Below are 21,395 nucleotides of genomic sequence, written 5' to 3'. Positions count from 1 at the left end.
ACCCTGTTTTAAAGACCTCCAGTGATGGGGATTCCATAGCTTCCCATGCAAGCCTATTCCAGAGCTTAACTACCCTTATAGTGGGAAAGCTTTTCCCAACATCTAACCTAAATCTCCCTTGCTGCAGATGAAGCCCATTACTACTTGTCCTGCCTTCAGTGGACATGTAGAACAACTGATCACAGTCCTCTTTATAACAGGCCTTAATCTATTTGAAGACTGTTATCAAGTTCCCCCTTTTCTCAAGACTAAACAGGCTCAGTTGTTTTTATGTTTCTTCATAGGTCAAGTTTTCTAAACCTTTTCTCATTTTTGTTACTCTCCTCTGGACGGTTTCCAATCTGTCAGTGTCTTTCCTAAAGTGTGGCATCCAGACTTGGACACGCTAAGCCAGCTGAGGCCTTTCCAGTGCTGAGTAGAGCAAGGCAATAGCCTCCCATGTCTTATGACACTCCTGTTAGTACACCCCAGAATGACATTAGCCTTTTTCACAGCTTTATCACATTGTTGACTCTTGTTCAATTTGTGATCCACTGTAACTCCCAAATCCTTTTCAGCAGTGCAACTGCCTAGTCATTTATTCCCCACTTTGTAGTTGTGCATAAGATTTTTCTTTCCTAAGTAAAGTACTTTACACTTTATTAAATTACATCTTGTTGATTTCAGACCAATTCTCTTACCTATTATACTTAAATAATTAGGATGACTGGAAGTCTCCGGAGTTAGTAATTAGATAAAGAACATTTCATCACTGAGTTTAGAAGTGGCTAGGTTAGGAATAACTAAGTAGTGCGATCTAATGACAATAATTTTTGGAGACGTTGGAAATTAATTTGGGGTTTGTGGGTAAGTGTCGACATTGCACAATCACTATCACAGTTGTCGCTGGCTGATGCCATGTTGCCCTCTCAGCAGAGAGGCCAAAAATTAAATGGACATATAAAAATGGAACTACTACCTTGCCATCTTTTCAGCAGGTTGTCGGTGAAGGTTGTGACGTTGTGGAGAAACGTGACAGCCACTGCCTGTGCTCTACCTGCTCTAAAGGTAAATCAAGGAATTTAGTCTCCAAGCCTCAATTATGGGACTTCCTGTGGTTCTTTTTGGCTCCTTCCCTCTTCAGAGGGGTTGGCCACTTGTTCCCTATGGGTTATCCCTTTAATATGGAGGTCACATAGGCTGACATCTTTAATGAAAAGTTATTCACTTAAAAATTTCATTAATTATCCCCTTGAATTTACTGTGGAAAGTGAAAGTCTAAGAAAGAGCTATTAGCTGGCCTCCCAGTGGAAATTAAGTTGCAGTGGTAGCAGCTGCCATCTTGTGAAGGCCGGACTGAATAAACTATTAACCCGTTTTCACAAAAATCTCTATTTTCATGGTCATCTTTGTAGAGTGTTTTTCAGTCTTCCCTGAAATCCTGGTTAGATTGCTGTTTGTTTAGGGGGTGGAGGAGAGGATTCTGTTTTACTAAAGTCCTAGTGGCAGTGGTACTATATCGAGTTAGGAGCAGAATACGGTAAAGCTGTAGAGTTAGCGTAAATGCACCAAGCATGGTAATTATTTTTAAATTACTTTATTATAGATTCACAATACTCTGTCTATGTATTAACAATAAATTAATTTTGGTTTTGAGAGAAATGTTCTAAAGCGTTGCATGGACTCTTCACAGTAGTTAAGTGAATAGCTTATGTGAGGTAACAGTTCTTTGAGGTGTGAGCAGCTACTGGGTTCCTAACTCAAGCCTTTCTGTTTTACATTTTTAGCCTTAGAGTATTTTATTTAAAGTATTTTTAAGAACTGGGTGTAGATTATTTTGGCATGATGAATATTTTGGTAATTTGGTTAATAAAAGTCCACACAGCAAAACGTTTCTGAAAGTATATTGAGAGTTGTTTTTAACCTTTTATTGCTTATTTTAAAAATGTGTGAGCCTCAGTGGAAAGAAAAATACCAGTCTTGGTCTTGCAGTGTTTTTTAATGTTTGTTGTAAATCTCCACTACTTGTTTGCAAAGAGATATCTCTCCTGGATTTATGATGATGTAGTGAAAGGACCCCGTTACAAGCAGGAAGTGGATTAAGAAAGCTGGAAAATGTTTTGCAGCATCCAGCATATGAACTGCAAGATAGAGAATTTCTTGCCTATATCATGCTTCAGTGGGGGTAATTCTTGGCCAGGGTGGATGTGTGCTTTTTCAAAATTGATGCAGTGGGGCTCGGTAAATGACTTGGGGAGAAGGTACAGATAGGCCAAAAAGAGGCCTCTTTTTTTTGTACATTAGAGGTGTGCATGTGTGTTCCTAAGTGCTATGGGGAGGGAAAAGTTGGGGATGCCTTTAATTGAATGGATCAGAGAAGGAGCTACTGAGCTGGTATTGATATGGTTTGAAAGGGCAGGCTTCTTGGGTGTAAGGTGATGGAATGGAGTCATCAGAGACTTCTTTATATTAAATAACTGTGGAGAGAAGGGCTAGATTGTGGGACCTCTCCCAGTCCCCTCTCCCTTAGAATCTTTAGGCGATCCTATGTTCAGCCTGCCAGCTTCTCACCCCCAGTCTTTAACCCTTTCATCTTTTCTTTAGGTGCTTAGGTTATACTCCTAGAGTGGGGACAGAGTAGTAGGATCCCCTGCCCTGCACTTCAGGTGTTCTAACTTGGATCCCACAACATGTTTTGTAGACTGTTTGGCTTTCTGTCTATACTATATTCCTTTCCTATGTTAGTAGGGCATTAAAGGTCCCACTTTGTAGCTCGGAAGTAGCGGGTAACATAGAAGAGAGAGATTTACAGAGGTAGATTCAAATATGTGGGGAGATTTTAAATAAAAGACCAATTGTTTTTTTGTTATCCATTGTTGTTTGAAAATTGTGTATGGTTAGGATGTAAAAAATTCAAAATAAATTTAAAAAGATGTGCTCAGTTATTGCTACCCAGGGCTGTAGCAGAGGTTACATTAGACTGCCATCTTAATGAACCCTTTCTGTACAGGTATGTTCGGTGAAGAGGACTTTTAAAAAAAAAAAAAAAAAAAAAAGCTTTGGCCATGTACTGTATATTCAGTTTATCCTAAACTGGAAAATGTATCAATCCCCCTCTTGCCCAGACGGCTGGGGCTGACAGGTAATAACGACTTCTCCTCACTATATAAATCCTTTAAAAAATAGTTGTGTACCACTTTTTGGTATCTCAAAGTGTGAGTGGCATGCTGTTGGAATTAAGAATAGTAACGTTTTCTGAAATTAATACAATTTTTTCTACAGTTATTCTGTAATTTAGAAATATCCAGTATTAGATGAAATAGTATGTATTTTACAATGTATAGTGAGTGCATGGATTTCGTTTTTCCTTATAATGTAACAAAACCTCTCTCTCTCTCTCTCTCTCTCTCTCTCTCTCTCTATATCTCTCTATATCTATATCTATATCTATATCTATATCTATATGTTTATTTTAGCAAAGTTCAAGTTTGGATGCAACTGTCTAAAAAGATTTTTTTTATCTGGGAGCCTTAGTTAATTTTTTACTCCAGTTATCTTATGTTCTGGTCTAGGATATGAAATGGAGAAATAGTATTCTACCCTTTTACATTTAGGTATCTGTTTTTAATTCTGACAGATCTAAAGCACTTTGAAAATTCTGTGTATATGTGTATGTTAGCTAATAAAATAAAACCTGGAACACTTCACCCACTGCTGAACATAGCCATCTGTGGGGGTGGGATACATCAGCTATCTAACAGTCCGCAACATTGTTACATAAAAATGACTAAATGAGGACCAGAGAGAGAGAGAGAGAATGTGTGTATAAAGTAATATAAATTGTGACCATGCTTAATTAATACCACTTTGTAATCTGTAGAAACTAATACATGAACCTTTTAATGATGATAACTGATAGTCTTGGCATTTTAAAAAATGTTCACAAAATGCAAGACATGATTGCATTGGAAAAATAGTTTGTATTTACCTTTTTATTCTGTAGGTGGGATGCCAGGTGAGCATACAAACAGGCTATTTTGTCAGTCTTCATCCTACATAGTGCTTGTATTTGGACACGTACCCATTGTTGGCCTGATAACATACACCCTCTTAAGTATATCCTGGAAGTGTCAAAACAAGCAGTTGTACTGATGTAATCAAACAAGTATGTCAGCATGTGGAAGTTTTGTTCAGTAGACAGGGAGGTAGATCATATAGTAGAAAAGACTGAATAAAAAACAGCTCTTCTATAAAAATGTTCTATAAACCTTTTTATTTTCTTTCTCCCTCTCTTTCTTTCTTTAACCTACCTTTAGATCCAATATATGAAACTTAAATGTGGATTTTTATCCACAAACTAACATCTTTGGGGTAAGATTAAGTGAAGACCTGAGACAGTAGTTACATAAGAATATAGAAATCAGTTATCCTTTTGATTGTTTTTCATGAATAGTTTATTTTCTGACTTCTGATGTTTTAATTTTATGGAAATTATTGCTCATTTTTAGTAGTAAAACTTGTTGGTTCCCACACTACTCCCCTTCCGAAAAAAAATAAAACCAGGACGCACTGCAAACTCTTGCCTCCAGAAATGAATGAGCATGAGGAACCTTTAGACTTCTATTTAAAAGTTTTGTGTTTTTGGTGTATGTTTTACAAAAACAAACAACCCAACTATGTTTTAGTTTTTGCTTTTAGCTTTCATCAGTTTTAACTTAAAACTGAAAAACACAATCTGTTACATGCCAAAAGTGTATGTGTTGTACATTGGGTACTTTTTCTGATAACATTTTAAAAAACGTGCAGAGGAAGATTGTATTTGTTTGATGCTCCTTATAATTTAACCATTTTGCAGGGAACAGCTCGTGTAACATTTAAATCTGGCTTAAGTTTTTTAAAGTTTAATAAATTGACCAGTTTTTGGAAAAACTGTTAGTGTTGCAGTACTCAATAGAGTATTTCATAAGCTGCCAAGAGGAAGTACTTAATAAACAATGGACTCAATCTTTATGCTGTGGGTGATGTTGTTTCTGCTGGGTGTGTGGGGACCAAAGATTATGTGTACACAATTCGGGCAGTTGCAGTATGCTCTTTGTTACAAAATTATAGCTACAGTGTTCTATTGACTATTCTCTTGCTGTGTAACTTAACTCCTGACTGCTGGTTGGGCAGAAAATTTCTGAAATAAGTTAACGATTGTGCCATTGGAACGCTCTGCGTTTCTGTCCTTTTGCATTAGGAACATTAGGACTTTTCTAAAATGAGACTGAAGCTTCTGAATGGCTATCTTTCAACTATTGGGATATTTTCTTAGTGCAGCAGGTTTGTTCATATGTGAGGAGGGTAAACTCTGACTTGGAGAGAGCCACTGGTTCTTCACGCTCATTAATTTGTGTCACTACATCTGTAGTACTGTCCTCCCATTTCCATACACTGCACCTCCACTATACATTTAACAGGAGTAACAATGGGTCTGATGTATGTTTCTGCTGGTAGCTTTCTAAGTCTCCGTGTTTCAACAGAAGTCAGCTTTCTTTGTGTTCTTACTGCAGATTGGTTCTGAATTTCAGAGCTAGAGGGCAAAGAGCTTTTGTTGTTTAAAATATATAGCAACATTCAGTGCTTAGCCCAGTGTTATAAAATGTACATTTTGTCTTCCTACTGGAACCCTGCCATTGCTTCATATAGACCAGTGGTTGTTGGAGACTGTTTTATAAAGCATATTTCTACATCCTTTACGCTAGGTTTCTCCAAAGAAATAACCACATTTGCACTTACTGCAGAACTGGCCTTACCTTTTTGGGCTCACCTGGTGTGTGGTGTTTGTATACTGTGACCACTTGTTCAAAATCTTAGCAAAATCCTTCAATCTACAGTAATTGTTTGAAGACAGGATGGAAAGAGGAGTCATTGTGTAGGAGCGGATAGAAGCAAATACTGTATCAATCTTGTTTCAGATACAGTGATTTGTTGCTTTTCTGTATGTGGAGGAATCCTTGTGCTGTTTTTTTTTCACCTGTGTGTCTTCTGTGAGGTTATTTAATGAAATTATAGCGATTTAATTACTTTAAAAGTAGTCCTACTAAGACAATTAATAATTCCAGAAAACCTGCAGATATTTTTCTTAAATTTGACTGGGTGCTGTGTAGTACAGATAAATGATGAGAAATATTAACTTATTTCGTTGTGATCCTGCAATTAGCACCATGCAGGGAGACCCATATGCCTATGCAAAGTCCCACTGATTTTTAGTGGGGCTCTGCATGGACATAAGTCCTCTCACGTAGGTCATATTTCAAGTTCAGAACCAAAGAATGTTTTAACATATTCTAAAACCGGGTTAGTCAATTATTTTTTTGTCAGTGTCCAAATTTTGTGGTTCAAGTATAGTCAAGGAGCAGACTCCGGAGAAAATAATAAAGTAAATAAAAAAAAAGATGTTGGGGTCCGTTCAAAAGCATCTGGTGGTCCGTATTTGGCCTGCAGTCTGCCTAATGACAACCATTCTAAAACATGGAAGTTTACAGGGTTCTTGGCTACAATGAATGAAAGGGAGAACATCCACTTGAAATACTAACATTTCTCTCTGAAAAAATTGTTTTAGAGCTCAATTAACAAGTGAGATTACTAAAGCTGAAAGAGTGGAAAAATATTTTTCTCTGTTTTTCTATCTGTTTTGTGCATTTGACAGCAGTCTACATGTAGTTGGTTTCACTGTTCCACTTGGATAGTCATTTTTTACGAGCTTGAAGAGACCATATGAATATCAACATGGGAGAAGAGCCTTCCCTTTTTTAAAAGGAATTTTAAAAATAATCGGATATTACTTAAAGGTTCCTGTAAGGAATTGCATGAAAATGTTTGAGTTCAGAAAATTCATACTGTCCCTTTAAGTTCACCCTATTTCTACTTGTTGCAAAGGCTAACAGTTGAAATTTAGCCTAATGTGAGCTGCTGTTCTGCTTAATATGTGCTTTACCAATATTGAGCGAAAGGGACCTTTTACTAACTGTTTGTATTGAACAAGGTAGTAACTTAAACAGTATAGAATGGAACAGACCAATATTCCATACAATTTGGAAACACACAATAGGATTTCAGTTATTCTCACTAGTCCACCTAGGGTTGGCTCAATTGTGCGCATACGTCAGCGTGAGTGAAAGAGCCCCATAATATTGAATGTACAACTGAAAGTGCTCAGTGAATCCAAGGTACTCTTAAACTATACTGAAGTCATTAAAATATACTGACAAGAAGGTGCAGTCTTCGGACTTCAGTGATCCTGAAGTGATCTGAGGTGTACAACATCTTTATTTGCAATGTAAGTCCCTAGCTAATGGCTCCTACATTAAATTGGCAAGTGTACTGACTTTTCTCCACAGTGGAGTTTTCCCTGCCGTGATTTTGAAACTTTTAACCTTGTAGTAAATATAGATCAGAACAAAATGCTTGTGATGGAAGAAGGAACACTTTTAAGATATGCTGCGCTTATGGTTTGGATCTTCTGATTTTTATGTTCTGAAGATTCACGGTATTGATTGTGCTTAATCTTGCAAAAATACTAATTTCCTTTTAATAAGTGTGTCTGATGGGTATTTTTTATATGTACTGTTCATTATTATCAAATTTCATTTTTAGTGTTCTTTCTATCTTTGTGTTTTATACTGCTGCCAGTCACTACAGCATCTGAACACCTTCCATATAAATTCTGTTACAAAGTCTCTAGTAAATTTCACATAATCTCTGGTTCTCTTCCGTTTTCAGGGTAAAACACTGTTTAAGTTGTTTTATTTGTTACAGATTTTTTTTTTTTTGTTGGTGGAGTGGATGTGTTTTAGTAGATTGGGTAATGCTTTTTAGCTGGTAATTTCTGCAGTTTGTCTATAATGCAGAAAAATGAATTAAGTATAGTGTGTAGTTTACCGAAGTCTGTCTTGTGTCTTTGTTTTGATTATCTCAGATTTTTTATTTTCATCTTTCACAGAACTGAGGAATATTTTAAAGCTTGACAAATGCATTCCAGACTGGAAGACTGCTGCATTCCTCCTCCTCCTCCTCCTTCTTTAGAGAACTGACTTCTTAAAACAGAGGTAAAGTTGGACATGGCACATGTTATAACAATCATGATAAACAGAAAAATGACTTTTTAGTAACTTCTCCTCTTGGGTTTCCTGTAGTGTCTTTAAATAACCGTATTGAGGTGTCATGCAAATTATGACTGCTAATCACTGGCTTCCAAAATCTACTTGCGAATGACATTCTTTGATATTTTTGTTTTCAAAGCTTGCTTTATTTAGTTATCTTCTATTATTGATAGTATTTAATGCAGAAACGCTACTAGAACAGGTACTTCTTAAATTCAAGTAAATCTACTGTTGTTACTATTACTACCACTGTTTAAGTACCCAAAAAGTACTGCATGCTTAAGAAACACTTAAGACAGATCCTTGCCATGAAGAGTGTATATTCACAGGGCGTGATCATATAACTACTTAGTGGCCAGTGCAGTGCTTTCTGCCATGAGTAGTCCAATTCAAACAAGCAAAGTCCCAAAGAAATATGCCTTGATGTTCTCAAAAAATCAATTTTGGGATTTTTTTTCTACTTTAATGTCTTCCATTTATCAAACTCTCAGTTGTCCTGTTAAATCAAAAATTTTCCAACAAAAATCAAAATAGAAGGGGGATTATAGATTCATAGATATTTTTTTTTCTTTTTTTTTGGTAAGACCAGAGAGGATTGTAATTATCTAGTTTGCCCTCCTGTATAATTCCAGCCATAGAATTGTACAGTAATTATTGTATCAAGCCTATTGAACTAGAGCACGTTTTTTAGAAAATATTTAAATATTTGTTTAAAACAAATACAAAAATTTAGATTTCATTTAATATTTTTAACCCTGTACCTACTTCCAGTTTTTTCTTTCCTAATTCTCAATTTTTTTTTGGTTTATAATACTGTCCTATTACTGTCTGAGACCTGGATCTTGCAAATACTTGTGCATGTGATCAACATTATGCATGTGAGTAGTCCCACTGAGTGAAGTTAAGCACATGCATAAGGGTTTGCAGGGTTAAAACCAAACATTAATATTTTATTCCTTTTCTCTCTCTTTTAATTTCCCTTTTCCTGAAATTTTTTATTTATGGTTTTGTTCCTTGCAGAAGGGCTAAGTGTTTCAGAACAAAGAGTTTGTCGTTCAAAGGAGGTAGATGACATCTGTGAGATTTTCCAAATTGGTGAATGCTATAGGTTTTGGGAAAAGTCAGATTAAATCCCCGGCCCTTCACAACTTCTAGATATTTTGCATTGTTTCATCTTTTCTCTCTTTAGAAACACTTGTGAGTGACCAAAATACCCTTTAAAGTACAGATCCCTCATAAAGTACTTTCTGTTTCTCATTTCCTTAAAGTAAGACTTTTTTTTCAGCTCCAGGTTTTAAGGTCCTGTCAAAGGCATAATAGTGATGCAGCCACTCTGTGTCTCTAGTTTTATTTAGACATCTGTCAGCACTTCTGAAGCATCCATTGCTCCATGAACAAATGTTTACCCCTTTTTCTACAGCAAGATTTAAGAAATAACCCTACTCCGTCGCACAAGTAAAGTCTCCTGCAGCAATATAGAGGTTGGGGGGAAATGACACAACTTCAAGGATCCCTGGTGGAATACTGATTCATCTTTATCTAGGCTATATACAATTTCCACAAGGAAAGGCACTTAATGTGTAACAGACTTTATTTTCATCTGTGTTGCTTGGTTCCCTTTACCATTTTAACCTTCTTAGAATACACTTTTTCTCTCCAAATGCCTCATGTAGCCCCCAAAATCTTCCATACTACTCTGCCTTATTGTTCTGATCCCATCCCAGCACACTCTTAATTGCCTTCCTTCTGGCTGCAGAGTCTGGGATGGGACAATGTTCAGAGCACACAAGCATAAGTGCCAGAAATAGAGGGCTGTCTCTTCGCCCCCCCTTCCCCCCGGGCTTTTTTTATTTAATTGAACACGTTCCTGTCTGGGAGGAAGTGTGCTGTGACCTGGCCAGCATCGGGTCCTGTTCTTTGTCACACCACACGCAATGTGACAACCAGGCCCCACTCTGCATTGTGTTGTGTGCCGGTCCCTCATCTGCTGGCTGCCAAAACCACAGCAGTGGCTCCTCTTGATGCTGGGGGAGCAGCCAGATCCCAGAAGTGGGACAGACCCATCATCCCGAGGGTGAGAGGCTCACTAGCCCAGAGGGTAAAGTAAAGAGCAGGGGAGGAAGGTGCTCTGGAAGGGTCAGGCTGGTGGGATGGGGGAGGCAAGGACTCCAGGAGGACTGGGCTGGAGAAGGCAGGGGGCTCCCTCGAGGGCTCTGAGAGGGTCAGGCTGGTGGCAGTGGTGGCGGGTGGGGGGGAGGGAAGTTAGAGGTGCTCCCTCAAGGGCTTTGGGAAGGTTGGTCTGGTGCAGATGGGAAGTGCTTGAGAGGGGAAGGGGAGGGTCAGCTGTTTGTTTTATGGTATTACTGACCCAGTTTCCCCATGGAAACAGTATCAGTAAGGGTTTCTTTCACATGGCAGCTCAGAATCTGGAACGTTATTCTTCACCATTCCGAGGGAGACCAGGAACTTACTTTTTAACTCCGGATGGTAGTGTGAATGGATGTAGTTGCCAGGCCATTTCTGTGCCTTTCCCTCTATCCACCCACCTAATAGCAAAATAGGAGGGGGAGGAGAGTGAGCTTTTGTTTTATATCCTAGAGCTGGGGTCGGCAACCTTCAGCACGCGGCCCATCAGGGTAATCTGCTGGCAGGCAGCGAGCGAGACATTTTGTTTATGTTGACTGTCCACAGGCATGGCCCCCCGCAGCTCCTCCGCGCCGCTTTCTGCAGTTCCCATTGGCTGGGAATGGCGAACTGCAGCCACAGGGAGCTGTGGGGGGCCAGGCCTGTGGATGGTCAACATAAACAGAATCTCTCGCGGCCTGCCAGTGGATTACCCTGATGGGCCACGTGCCGAAGGTTGCCGATCCCTGTCCTAGAGCAACATGCAAACCATAGCCAGAGTTTCTTCCTGTCTTTCTTTCTTTCTAGTTCCTTTCTCTGTGACCCTCAGACTTCTTTTATATCCCTGAAGTGGAGTTAAAACTCCATTTGATCTGGCTTCTGTGGTGAGTCAGTACAGTGGCTCTACAACTTCACATAGGGGCCGAAGTCTGAGCTCTGAACAAATGCATGTAATTCTGAACACTGCCTGGGATGTTACTGAATATGCAGGGCTGACTTGTAAGTGTCCTTATTTGGAGGGGAAGGCCATCCCTCTAGTTTTTCTGTAGAAGTGGAAGCCAAATGTAAACCCATGTGTCAGGTCACAATGCTGCTGCCTCAAATTTGATCTGCACCCCACACTTCTGCAGTCTTTCCTGCGCCACTGCTCACAAGTGTCACTGCTGCATTGTCTGGCATGCTGGCTACAGAACTGTACAACATGTTCCTTTACACCCTGGCCAGGGCAAGAATATCCTGATTTGGGAAAGAAAAAGTATTGTATTAGGGAAACTATTTGAATGATGCCAAGTTCCTTTCACTGCTCATTAAGAGAGAGGTGAGTTTCCTGTGGATATGAGAGGTCTGTGTTAAATCAGTCCTAATACCTAAAGGCTCCAATCTCCTTACACTTATTTTTAAGCCTTCTTAAACTTCAGGATAAGAGATTTCACACAATCTCTTTACTGTGAACCATAAACAAAAGAGTTGAAAACGAAAAGGAGGATATTTAATACATGTGACAAGGCACAAACCTTATTAAAGTCTTTGTGTGTGTTCGTAATGCCTCTGGTCAATGGTAAACATGTTAAAACAGTCTGTACTCAGCTCTATAATGATTAACCTATGTGTTGAGGAACAGTATTAAAATCTTAAAATATAATCTCACTAGCTCCAACCAGGAGTAATTTTCAGCATAAATGCAATGTCAGACAATTGTATTAATAAATGAATGTAACCATAATCAATTTGTTCCATATTCTTTGTACACAGAAAAAAGTTCCCTTCTTCCATTATTACAACACTAAGATTATACTTGACCTAATGTACATTTTACCAAGCTTTTTTCCAGTTTGTGTTAATATTAATGCAATGCTTGTCCCTTCCCTTATTCACCTAACAATGATCTAAAACTTCCTCCACTTTTCGTGTCTAGCCTGCTATTACTAGCCATGAGTATTAAAGTTTGTCTTCCAATACTGGAGGTCAGCTATGCTTTTTGTGATAAAGAAATTGAGGAAATCCTTCATTTAGCACAGAGGAATGGTTAAAAGGATAATTTATCAATTGTGGTATTTTGGAGGGGAACTGTATATGCTGAGGAAAGAATTCTTTCTTTGTAATGATTAATTTCTACTTCTTGCTCTTTTGTTAGATCTAAAAGCTGTCTCTCCTATATAGCTTATTTTCTCACTTGGTATTCCTAAAGGCTATACTGTATTTTTTATATTTTTCCCTGGGTTCCCAAAGATTTGTGAAGAGTCTTTTGTGGGGGAGGTTGGAGTGGAAGGAGTTTTATCACATGTAGTAACATTTTATTTTGAGGCCTTTATCCTGCTGTCTTCAAACAAATTTGCACTTTGTTTTCTGTGCTTCACTACTGATAACAGAAATCATCTGATGGGATGACTAGTGTAATAACAATCTTGTATGGGTCATTTGTAGCAGTTGAACCTAGGACATGTGGCTCTAAAAGCATGTGATTCCACAGCTTCTAAAAAGCATTGGGGCCAATGGGGGAAGCCACTGAGCAAGGAGCTCAGTAAGACCAGAAAGGAAAACTGTTTAGCTGGCAGGCAGCGTGTAAAGAAGTGACTGACTGAGCAGGTAAATATAGAGGGTGAGCTGAAAGGAGATGGAAAAAGAAGAAAGCAATAGCAGATCTCTCCCTTTGGGTTCCATTCTCTTGCTCAGTGGCTTCCCCTTCTGATCTCAGTGCTTTATTCATGCATCTCATCTCTCTTCTTTCCTTTCCCAAATACAAATAGGGTGACCATTAGCTCCTGCAGCAGCCCCCAACACTTTTTTTTTCTTTTCCACAAAGGTTTCCTGCACCTCTCCTACCACTGGTGGCTCACTGACTGTGCCAGCGTCTGAATTGTTCTCTTGGACAGCAAATGGCAAATTTGCTCCAGCTGTTGCTGCTCTTTTTCAGCACTTTCAGCCCCATACTCTCTTTGCCTGACAAGCAGGATCTAGCTGCTACACCATGGAGGTGCAGCCAGGAAGTTGGGCCACCTAGGGGAAAAAGTGAAATTTAATAAAAGCTTTAAAAAAAAAAAAAAAGTTATTGCTCACGAACCTCTTGAATTTTTATAAACACATCAAAAGGGAGCAAGCCACACTTCAAAACCCCCTTGGTATTTTTTTTTTATAAGAGTGTAAGTATTTTAAACATGGTGACCTGAATAAATTCAGCATTCTTCCTGTCTACATTTTCTCAATAATTTTAGTTAGAAAAGAGATTCTTCATAATTTCCTGCCCTAAACTCTTTCATTTTGTTGCTGTGAACTGATAACCATCTCTTTTTATCTCCCACGTAGCTGGTTTTCTGTGTAGGTGTAGTAATTTATCTGCCTAGGTTATCAGAGCATTTCCATGCCTTCCTATATAAATCTTGGCTGCCTCGCAGGAATGTTGAGTCTGAATTAGTTAATAGTAAAATACGTTGAGATTGTCAGATAAAAGGCATGGTAGCCAGGCTAAATATTATCAATAATAATATTTCAAAAGCATCTGGTCAGCTACATTTGTAGTAGCTGTCTTGAACAGACCTGCTGCCTTAAGAGTATTTTTTTAACAGAGAGCTGTATAATAAAAATTAATTTAATTGCTCATCAGGTTGTTTTTCAGAATGAAATTTTTATGGTAGCATGTTAATTTGGCTTAATGCATCTGTTGGAAGCTCTGTTTAGGGACTGTTCCAATTTGCAAAAATCCCTGCTAGCATCGTTGTGCATATTTTGTGAGTATTTTAGTAACAAAATTGATCAAAGTCTCTACATCATCCCACTGTGCTCCATTAAAATATCAATATCATAAAAAAAAAAGCTCCTAAAAAGTGCCTATTGACAGCACTGGAAACTGATATAATTTTTGTTTTTATTTATTTTCATACATCTGGTACAGCTTAGCCAGGAGTGAGTTCAATCTTTCAGTCAATGTAACTCAACGTTAGTGTAAATTAACTGTTCTAAACATGAGGGTAGTTGTGTCTCCATGTCAATGCAATCCTTGACCTATCTACTGTGTGTGTCAACAAGGGTCCAACTTATGGTGGTGGTTTCTGTGATATAGACATTCCCTAGAGACTGGTTTCAAAACACCCATTCATTTAACTTATACTACTAAACTATTTTCAGACAGTAATTACTTTGGATCACTACTAACCTATATTGAATTCAAACTGGAGATTTTGAGACTCCTGCTGCCCTGATCCTGACACAATGTACTGTAATTGGTTCTTTCTAAAAGTAAAATAAACAACAAAATCCTATACTTAAATTTCCCATATTCACTAGATTGAATACATTATTCCTTAAAGGGCCAATTTCTCTCAATATTTGATGTTTTTCCAAAAATTCCAGTTCCTGGAGTCATTTCCTTACAGGAGAATCTCAGTTTTGATATATAAATTACTAGCCCTTATGGTTGCAGAGCAAAGCTTGAAAACCTGAATTCTAAATGCTGAAAAATCAGAAGGCAAATAAATAGAACCCCAAATGTATTATTTTATGGTTAAATCCCATGATTTGTTTTGAGGCAACCTCATTTGGTGGTTGAGAGTTTATAGGGGAGGAGGAGGCAGGAAGAAAGGGATTTATATTAAATCCTCGACTCCTTCACTTACAAATTTTAAAACAGTGTTAGCTGTTGTTAAATATTGGAGAGTCATGTAGTATTTTGGTTCTTTAAAGCGAAGTGTCAGAGGGAGTTCAAATCAGCTGACAAATCTTACTCTCAGAACTGTATGAATGTTACCATGATATTTGGTGCTGACGGCATAGCCATTTTGACTTGTATTTGATAAGAAATAGAAACATCAACTTGCTAAATGGAGTAGGGCAAAACAGTGGAATAGGGAAAGAGAGGTTGGATTCCATAAGTGGCAGCAGATTCCTCTATAATTTTTTGTACTGGTGTTGATTTAAATTCTTTAAGTCGTAACAGAAACATTAATTGTCTGAGCCTGTGTCCGATATCCCTGGTGAAAACATATTTTGAAATACCTGTAAATAAATATTTAAAGAGGGTATTTAAAATTTAAATGAAGGGAGAGAAAAAAAGTCAAGTCTCAACACGAATATTTGGAAGAACAGTTTATCGTTTATTGTTAGGGCCTTTTCCAAATTACATGGCAAAATATATTTTAAATCTAATTTAATTAGATTAATTTCAGTTGTTTACTCCCATTTATTAATAAGCTCAAGTGGAACATTTTTCCTTTAACCTCCTGTTCTGTGCAAATCTAAACTGGACTACCAAGAACTCTAAGGAGTTATACGTACTAGCTATTTTGGAAAATGTTATGACTGTCTCTACCTTTTTGTTTGACTTCCTGTATCTAACTGCTTTTATACCTTTACAAGTGAAAAAGAAATAAGTTAGCGAATGAGGTTTGCAAAAGTTTTGTTAGCCATGAATTTTTGTTGTTCATCCTTGCTTTAATTATAATTTCCCTTTGAAGCTATGATGGCATGAGCAATATGTTTCCGATAGGTTATGATTTATTGAGAAATCTATTCATCAGCGATCTTTGGGATTTTTCCAGCAAGAATTTCCATAATATATTAAAAAAAGCACTTCTAAACTATATTGCAGTTCATCTGAACTTGAATACATTATTACTGTATATTTTTACTATACAGATTCTCTTATGAAGACTGCAAGCTATTGCTATATAGCCTTACAGAAATATAGTTGTGCACTGGGCTTTATACTGGCCAGATTTCCTATTTTCCTGTATTTCTAAGAGAGAGATCTCTTCTTGTAGTGAAGGTGTTAAAGTAATGGATAGTTCCACAATATTTTGTTCTGTGACATTCTATTTTCATATCTATTAGTATATACTATATACATTTTCCTATTGTCTGTTTTATTTCTGTTTAGCAGCGACACTTGTCTTCCTGTGAAAAGGCAAATTAGTAATGGTGGTTTTGGACCCGAATGCAAGACTGTGGGTCAGAATATTGCAGCTGACACATCACAACAATTTCTAAATGTAACAGTAGCTTAGTGAATATGCTTAGCATAGCTCTGGTTAAATGTCTGTGTGCTGAAACTATAATAAAAAGAAAGTAATGATAGAAATTGGAGAGGGAAAGAATGTATTAGGTCATCGTGTCCAGCCCTCTGCCAATGAAGGATTGATCTTGGTGCTTATGAAATGATGTCTTTATTTAATGCACCCTCTATTGTGTTAAACATTGTATTTGGGTAGTTTAAAGTTCATGTAATGTACTGGCTCAGTTCTGGGCCCTTTATTTAAAAAAAAGAAAAAAAAAGAATCCATTTAATATGAATATTTAGATGCTTAAATACATCAGAAATCCACACTACATAACTAAACCTTACATTAATTTAAGAAAACAGCTGCAACTTAAATATTGTACTTAAATAGAGATAGCTAATAAGACTAGGGTGTTTATTTCAAAATAGTATGCAAGTAGCGGACATGATAAAACTCTGTGGTTTTGGCTTGAGAACTCTTTTTGTCTGAACTCTAGATGCTAGAATAAAACTGTTATATGGTCGGAAAGTAATAATAGTAATTGTGTGGCTTTAAAAAAAACTAATATGTATGCTTTGTATGTTTAGCTTTCTGAAAAATACAGCTTACTGCTAAAATAGATCTTCAGTGTTTCAGCTTGAAAGAGAAACTTCACAATTCTTCCAGAACAGCTTTAAGAAATAAAATATACTGCCATCATGACTTCCAAGATATTATATTATATTTTTATGAAATTGTGTTTACTTTGTGCCATATCCAGAGTTGTCATTACAACCTGTCACATGGTTTTATTCCATGATGCTCTTCAGTTGTTCCAGTTGTCTTTTCTTTGTACTATATTTGGTAAGAGCACAGGGATGGATGCTGTGTTTGTCTTAGATAATGTGCAATTTGGCCTGAGGCACTGAGTCTCTCTGACCCGCTGAAGTACTGTAGCTTTATGTCTAGGAGGATCAAGAGAACAGTTTTTAAAAAAATCATTATAAAACGGGACTAATTTTCAGAACTACAACATCTGGTAATGTTTGATGTTAAATAAAACAGTCAGATATTGGAACGGTCTTCCCCTTTAGAACAGGGTTTTACAGAACTATGTTTTGTTGCCAGAAGTGCGTTCTACCTTTTGAGCTTCTCTTTCTTGTTCCGAAAGGTAAGAAAGGAGAATAAACTGTAAGAAAATGCTGGGATCAGAACGTGGTGTGGTGGAAGAATGGCTATCAGAATTCAAGGTCAGCTGAGTAGGTGTATGACCATTATAATGTTGTTTAATGGCATATAATGTTAAGAATGCTAATGATTAAACATTTTAAAGTGTAAAAGCTTATTTTGATTTTTAATCTTTTGTATTTGTTCTACTGCACAATGTGTAGTATATAGATGTCTATATAAAGGTATTAATATAAAAAGCACAATTTGGAATACAAATATTTATTATAATAGTACAGAGCATATAGCATGCTTCGCAGATCTCACTTCAAAGCACATCACACTGTAAATCAAGTTGATAGAATTTAAAGGGATACTGTCAACTTGATCACAAAATTTAAAAACTTAACCAACTTTTTATAAAATCTAAGATTAATAGAAGTGTTTCCACAATTTAAAAAACTCCAGTGAAAATAGTTTTTAAAAAAATTGCCCTCCTTTGATGAAATCGATGCTTTACATCACTAAGGAAGTGAAAGTGTCTTGACTGTAAACCAAACCTAAACTTCCTTTATTGAGCTGAGAGAAATATAAAATAAAACAGCACATAGAGACAAGTAAATTGGATTTTTAAAATACTTTCACTTTTAATAATCTGAGGCTTTATCCTAAGTTTAAAAAAAAAGTTTAAATTTATATAAGGTTTGGAAAAGTTCCTGGTTGAACAGGGAAAGAGAGAAGCGGGTTTGTGGCAAATAATTTTAATACGGAGCAGCCTAGAGCTGTATAGTGACCTAGTCCTAGAAGTTGCTGAATGTCCTCAACTACCACACAAATTGATGAATATTCATAGCATTCAGCACAATGCAGGACTGGGTCCCAGCATTGTCAGGTTTATGGATAGCTTGCTTGCTTTAATCAGTACTGAAAGGACAGAATTCCACCTTTACTAGTGTACTAAGTTGTGAATTATTCTTGACTGAAGCTCAGGGATTGTTGTTGCTGTGTTTAATGTAATCAGAACTGGATTTAACATGTTCATAGATGTCTATCAATATATGAAATCTTACATATTAACTACTCATTATAGTAACTGCTGTCTATATCTCTTTCTTTAGGCATTACCTGAAAATCAAATCTCCAGTTATGCATCAACATTGCACCGGAAAAAATCACTGGTGCCAGCCCTTTATAAGGTTATTCAGGACCCAAATAATGAGGTAGGAGACTCCCAGAGAAGGCATTTCCTTTTTCTTTTTCTAAATAAATCATAGTAATTAAGAACTGTCTGTTGCTGTTCTAACCTGGGATTGATGCAGGGAGAATATTCTTTCTCTGTTTTGCCCCTTTTTCTCTTCCTCATTTTTGACAGTTGCTGAATATTTCTTTCTGTTAAAAGGCAAACCAGTTGCTCTCAAAAGTAAATTGGACACTGCTCCTGGGTTTGGCTGGTCATTGTGACATAACAAGTTTTAGGTTGCAACTCAGTGTGAGCTGCTTTTTGGAAGCCAGTTAGCCATAGCTGAGACAAAGTACTCTTTAAAATAAAATTCTTCAAGCCAAATTAGTTTGTTCACTCATAATTTATTATTTCAAGGAGAATGGAACAGATGTCCTACCCCAGTATGAAATTATGAATAGGCCTGATTTTCCTTTCATTTACACTACTGTTATATTTGTGTAATTCCATTGTTTTCCATGGAATTACTCTTGATTTATGCTGGTGTAACTGAGAGTGGAATCAGAATCAAATTTTAAGTATATACAGTAAAAAGATACCTATGAATCTGGCTCATGACTTGGACAATTAACATAGAATTAAGCTTTCCATTTCATAGAATACTGGGGAGAGGATGAGAAAGAACTACTGGAAAGTCTTATGGATGAATCTACACTCTGAACAAATTACACAAACTTGCCACTTTGTCGTGTGACCAGATGTCCCGATTTTATAGGGACAGTCCCGATATTTGGGGCTTTGTCTTATATAGGTGTCTATTACCCCTCACCCCCGTCCTGATTTTTCACCCTTGCTATCTGGTCACCCTAACTTACACTTCTATATAGCATGCATCAAAAGAGTCAGGAAGGATTATCATCTCTCGTCTCATGTGCTTTTAAATTAAAATGTGAGGAATACACAGGAAAGTAGCTTCTTATCTTCTCAGATACAGCCTCCAAGAGTGCCTGTGCTGTTTACTGGATTGAGTTTGAAGAAGTTCAGGTAATCCTTTCTAACAAGCAGCTTGATTTTAAAATGCTGCTTTGCTTTTCCCGTAGGACTAAAAGCTTATATACTGACCTCTCTTTTTTCCTCTCAGACTGGGAGGCTAGGAATTAATCTTGAAACTGTTGTAAATTGTAACAGTACTATTGCCTCTGCTGTCCCTCTCTGTCTTGCCATCTGTTTCTCTGAATGTTTCACCGGTTTTCCCTTACACTTTTTAGAAAAAAAGCATCTGATTGCACTGAGTAAAAGTTATCAAGAACCAAAACTTCAAAAGGAGAATCCATTTTAAGGGTCTGACTCTAATGTTGTATTATTGAAAATTGACTCATGTCTAAGTAAATTAGGGCTGTCAAGTGGTTAAAAAAATGAATCGCAATTAAACAATAGAATACCGTTTAAATATTTTTGGATGTTTTCGACATTTTCAAATATATTGATTTCAATTACAACACAGAATACAAAGTGTACAGTGCTCACTTTATATTTATTTTTGATCACAAATATTTGCTCTGTAAAAAACAAAAGAAATACTATTTTTCAATTCACCTAATACAAATACTGTAGTGCAATCTCTTTATCATGAAAGTACCAAAAAAAACCCCTGCATTCAAAAATAAAACAATGTAAAACGTTAGAGACTACAAGTCCAGTTCTACTTCTTGTTCAGCCAATCGCTAAGACAAACACGTTTTTTTTTTACACTTGCAGGAAATAATGCTGCCTGCTTCTTGTTTACAGTGTCATCTGAAAGTGAGACCAGGCATTTGCATGGTGCTGTTGTAGCCGGCATCGCAAGTTATTTATGTGCCAGATGCGCTAAAGATTCATGTCCCTTCATGCTTCAGCCACCATTCCAGAGGACATGCGTCCATGCTGATGACAGGTTCTGCTCGATAACAATCCAAAGCAGTGTGGACCTACGCATGTTCACTTTCATCAACTGAGTCAGATGCCACCTGCAGAAGGTTGATTTTTCTTTGGTGGTTCAAGTTCTGTAGTTTCTGCATCAGTGTGTTGCTCTTTTAAAACTTCTGAAAGCATGCTCCATACCACATCCCTCTCAGATTTTGGAAGGCACTTCAAATTCTTAAACCTTGGGTCGAGCGCCATAGCTATCGTTAGAAATCTGATATTGGAACCTTCTTTGTGTTTGTCAAATCTGCACTGAAAGTGTTCTTAAATCAAACAACATATGCTGGATCATCATCTGAGACTATCATAACACAAAATATATGGCAGAATGCGGGTAAAGCCATAGAGCAGGAGACATACAATTCTCCAAGGAGTACAGTCACAAATTTAAAAAACACTTTTTTTTTTTTTTTTTTTTTAAACAAGCATCATCAACATGGAAGCGTGTCCTCTGGAATGGTGGTTGGAGCATGAAGAGGTATATGAATGTTTAGTATATCTGGCACGTAAATACCTTGCAGCGCCAGCTACAAAAGTGCCATGCGAACGCATGTTCTCACACTCGGGTGACATAAATAAGAAGCGGGCAGCATTATCTCCCGTAAATGTAAACAAACTTGTTTCTCTTAGCGATTGGCTGAACAAGAAATAGGATTGAGTGGACTTGCAGGCTCTAAAGTTTTACGTTGTTTTATTATGGAGTGCAGTTACATAAAAAAAAATCTACATTTGTAAGTTGCACTTTCACGATAAAGAGATTGCACTACAGTAGTTGTATGAGGTGAATTGAAAATACTATTTATTTTGTTTGTCATTTTTACAGTGCAAATATTTGTAATATAAAGTGAGCACTGTACACTTTATATTCTG

At 37.1% G+C, this 21,395-nt stretch overlaps 1 protein-coding gene across 2 annotated transcripts in view; it reads left to right on the top strand.

Annotated features, from left to right (window-relative positions):
- Positions 1-21,395, top strand: part of HYCC2 (hyccin PI4KA lipid kinase complex subunit 2) — an 89,627-nt gene that overhangs the window by 22,403 nt on the left and 45,829 nt on the right. For both annotated transcript variants that reach the window (XM_084642820.1, XM_084642819.1), the window contains 3 exons: positions 7,964-8,069; positions 17,388-17,466; positions 18,502-18,603. In XM_084642820.1, coding sequence (XP_084498946.1) covers positions 17,416-17,466; positions 18,502-18,603 — 153 coding nt within the window. In that variant the 5' untranslated portion in view covers positions 7,964-8,069; positions 17,388-17,415. The remainder of the gene's footprint in view (positions 1-7,963; positions 8,070-17,387; positions 17,467-18,501; positions 18,604-21,395) is intronic.

Source organism: Lepidochelys olivacea (genome assembly GCF_965140295.1).
Source record: "Lepidochelys olivacea isolate rLepOli2 genome assembly, chromosome: 11".
NCBI lineage: Eukaryota > Metazoa > Chordata > Testudines > Cheloniidae > Lepidochelys > Lepidochelys olivacea.
Note: the sequence above shows the minus strand (reverse complement) of the source record. Positions and strands in the feature narration are given on the sequence as shown.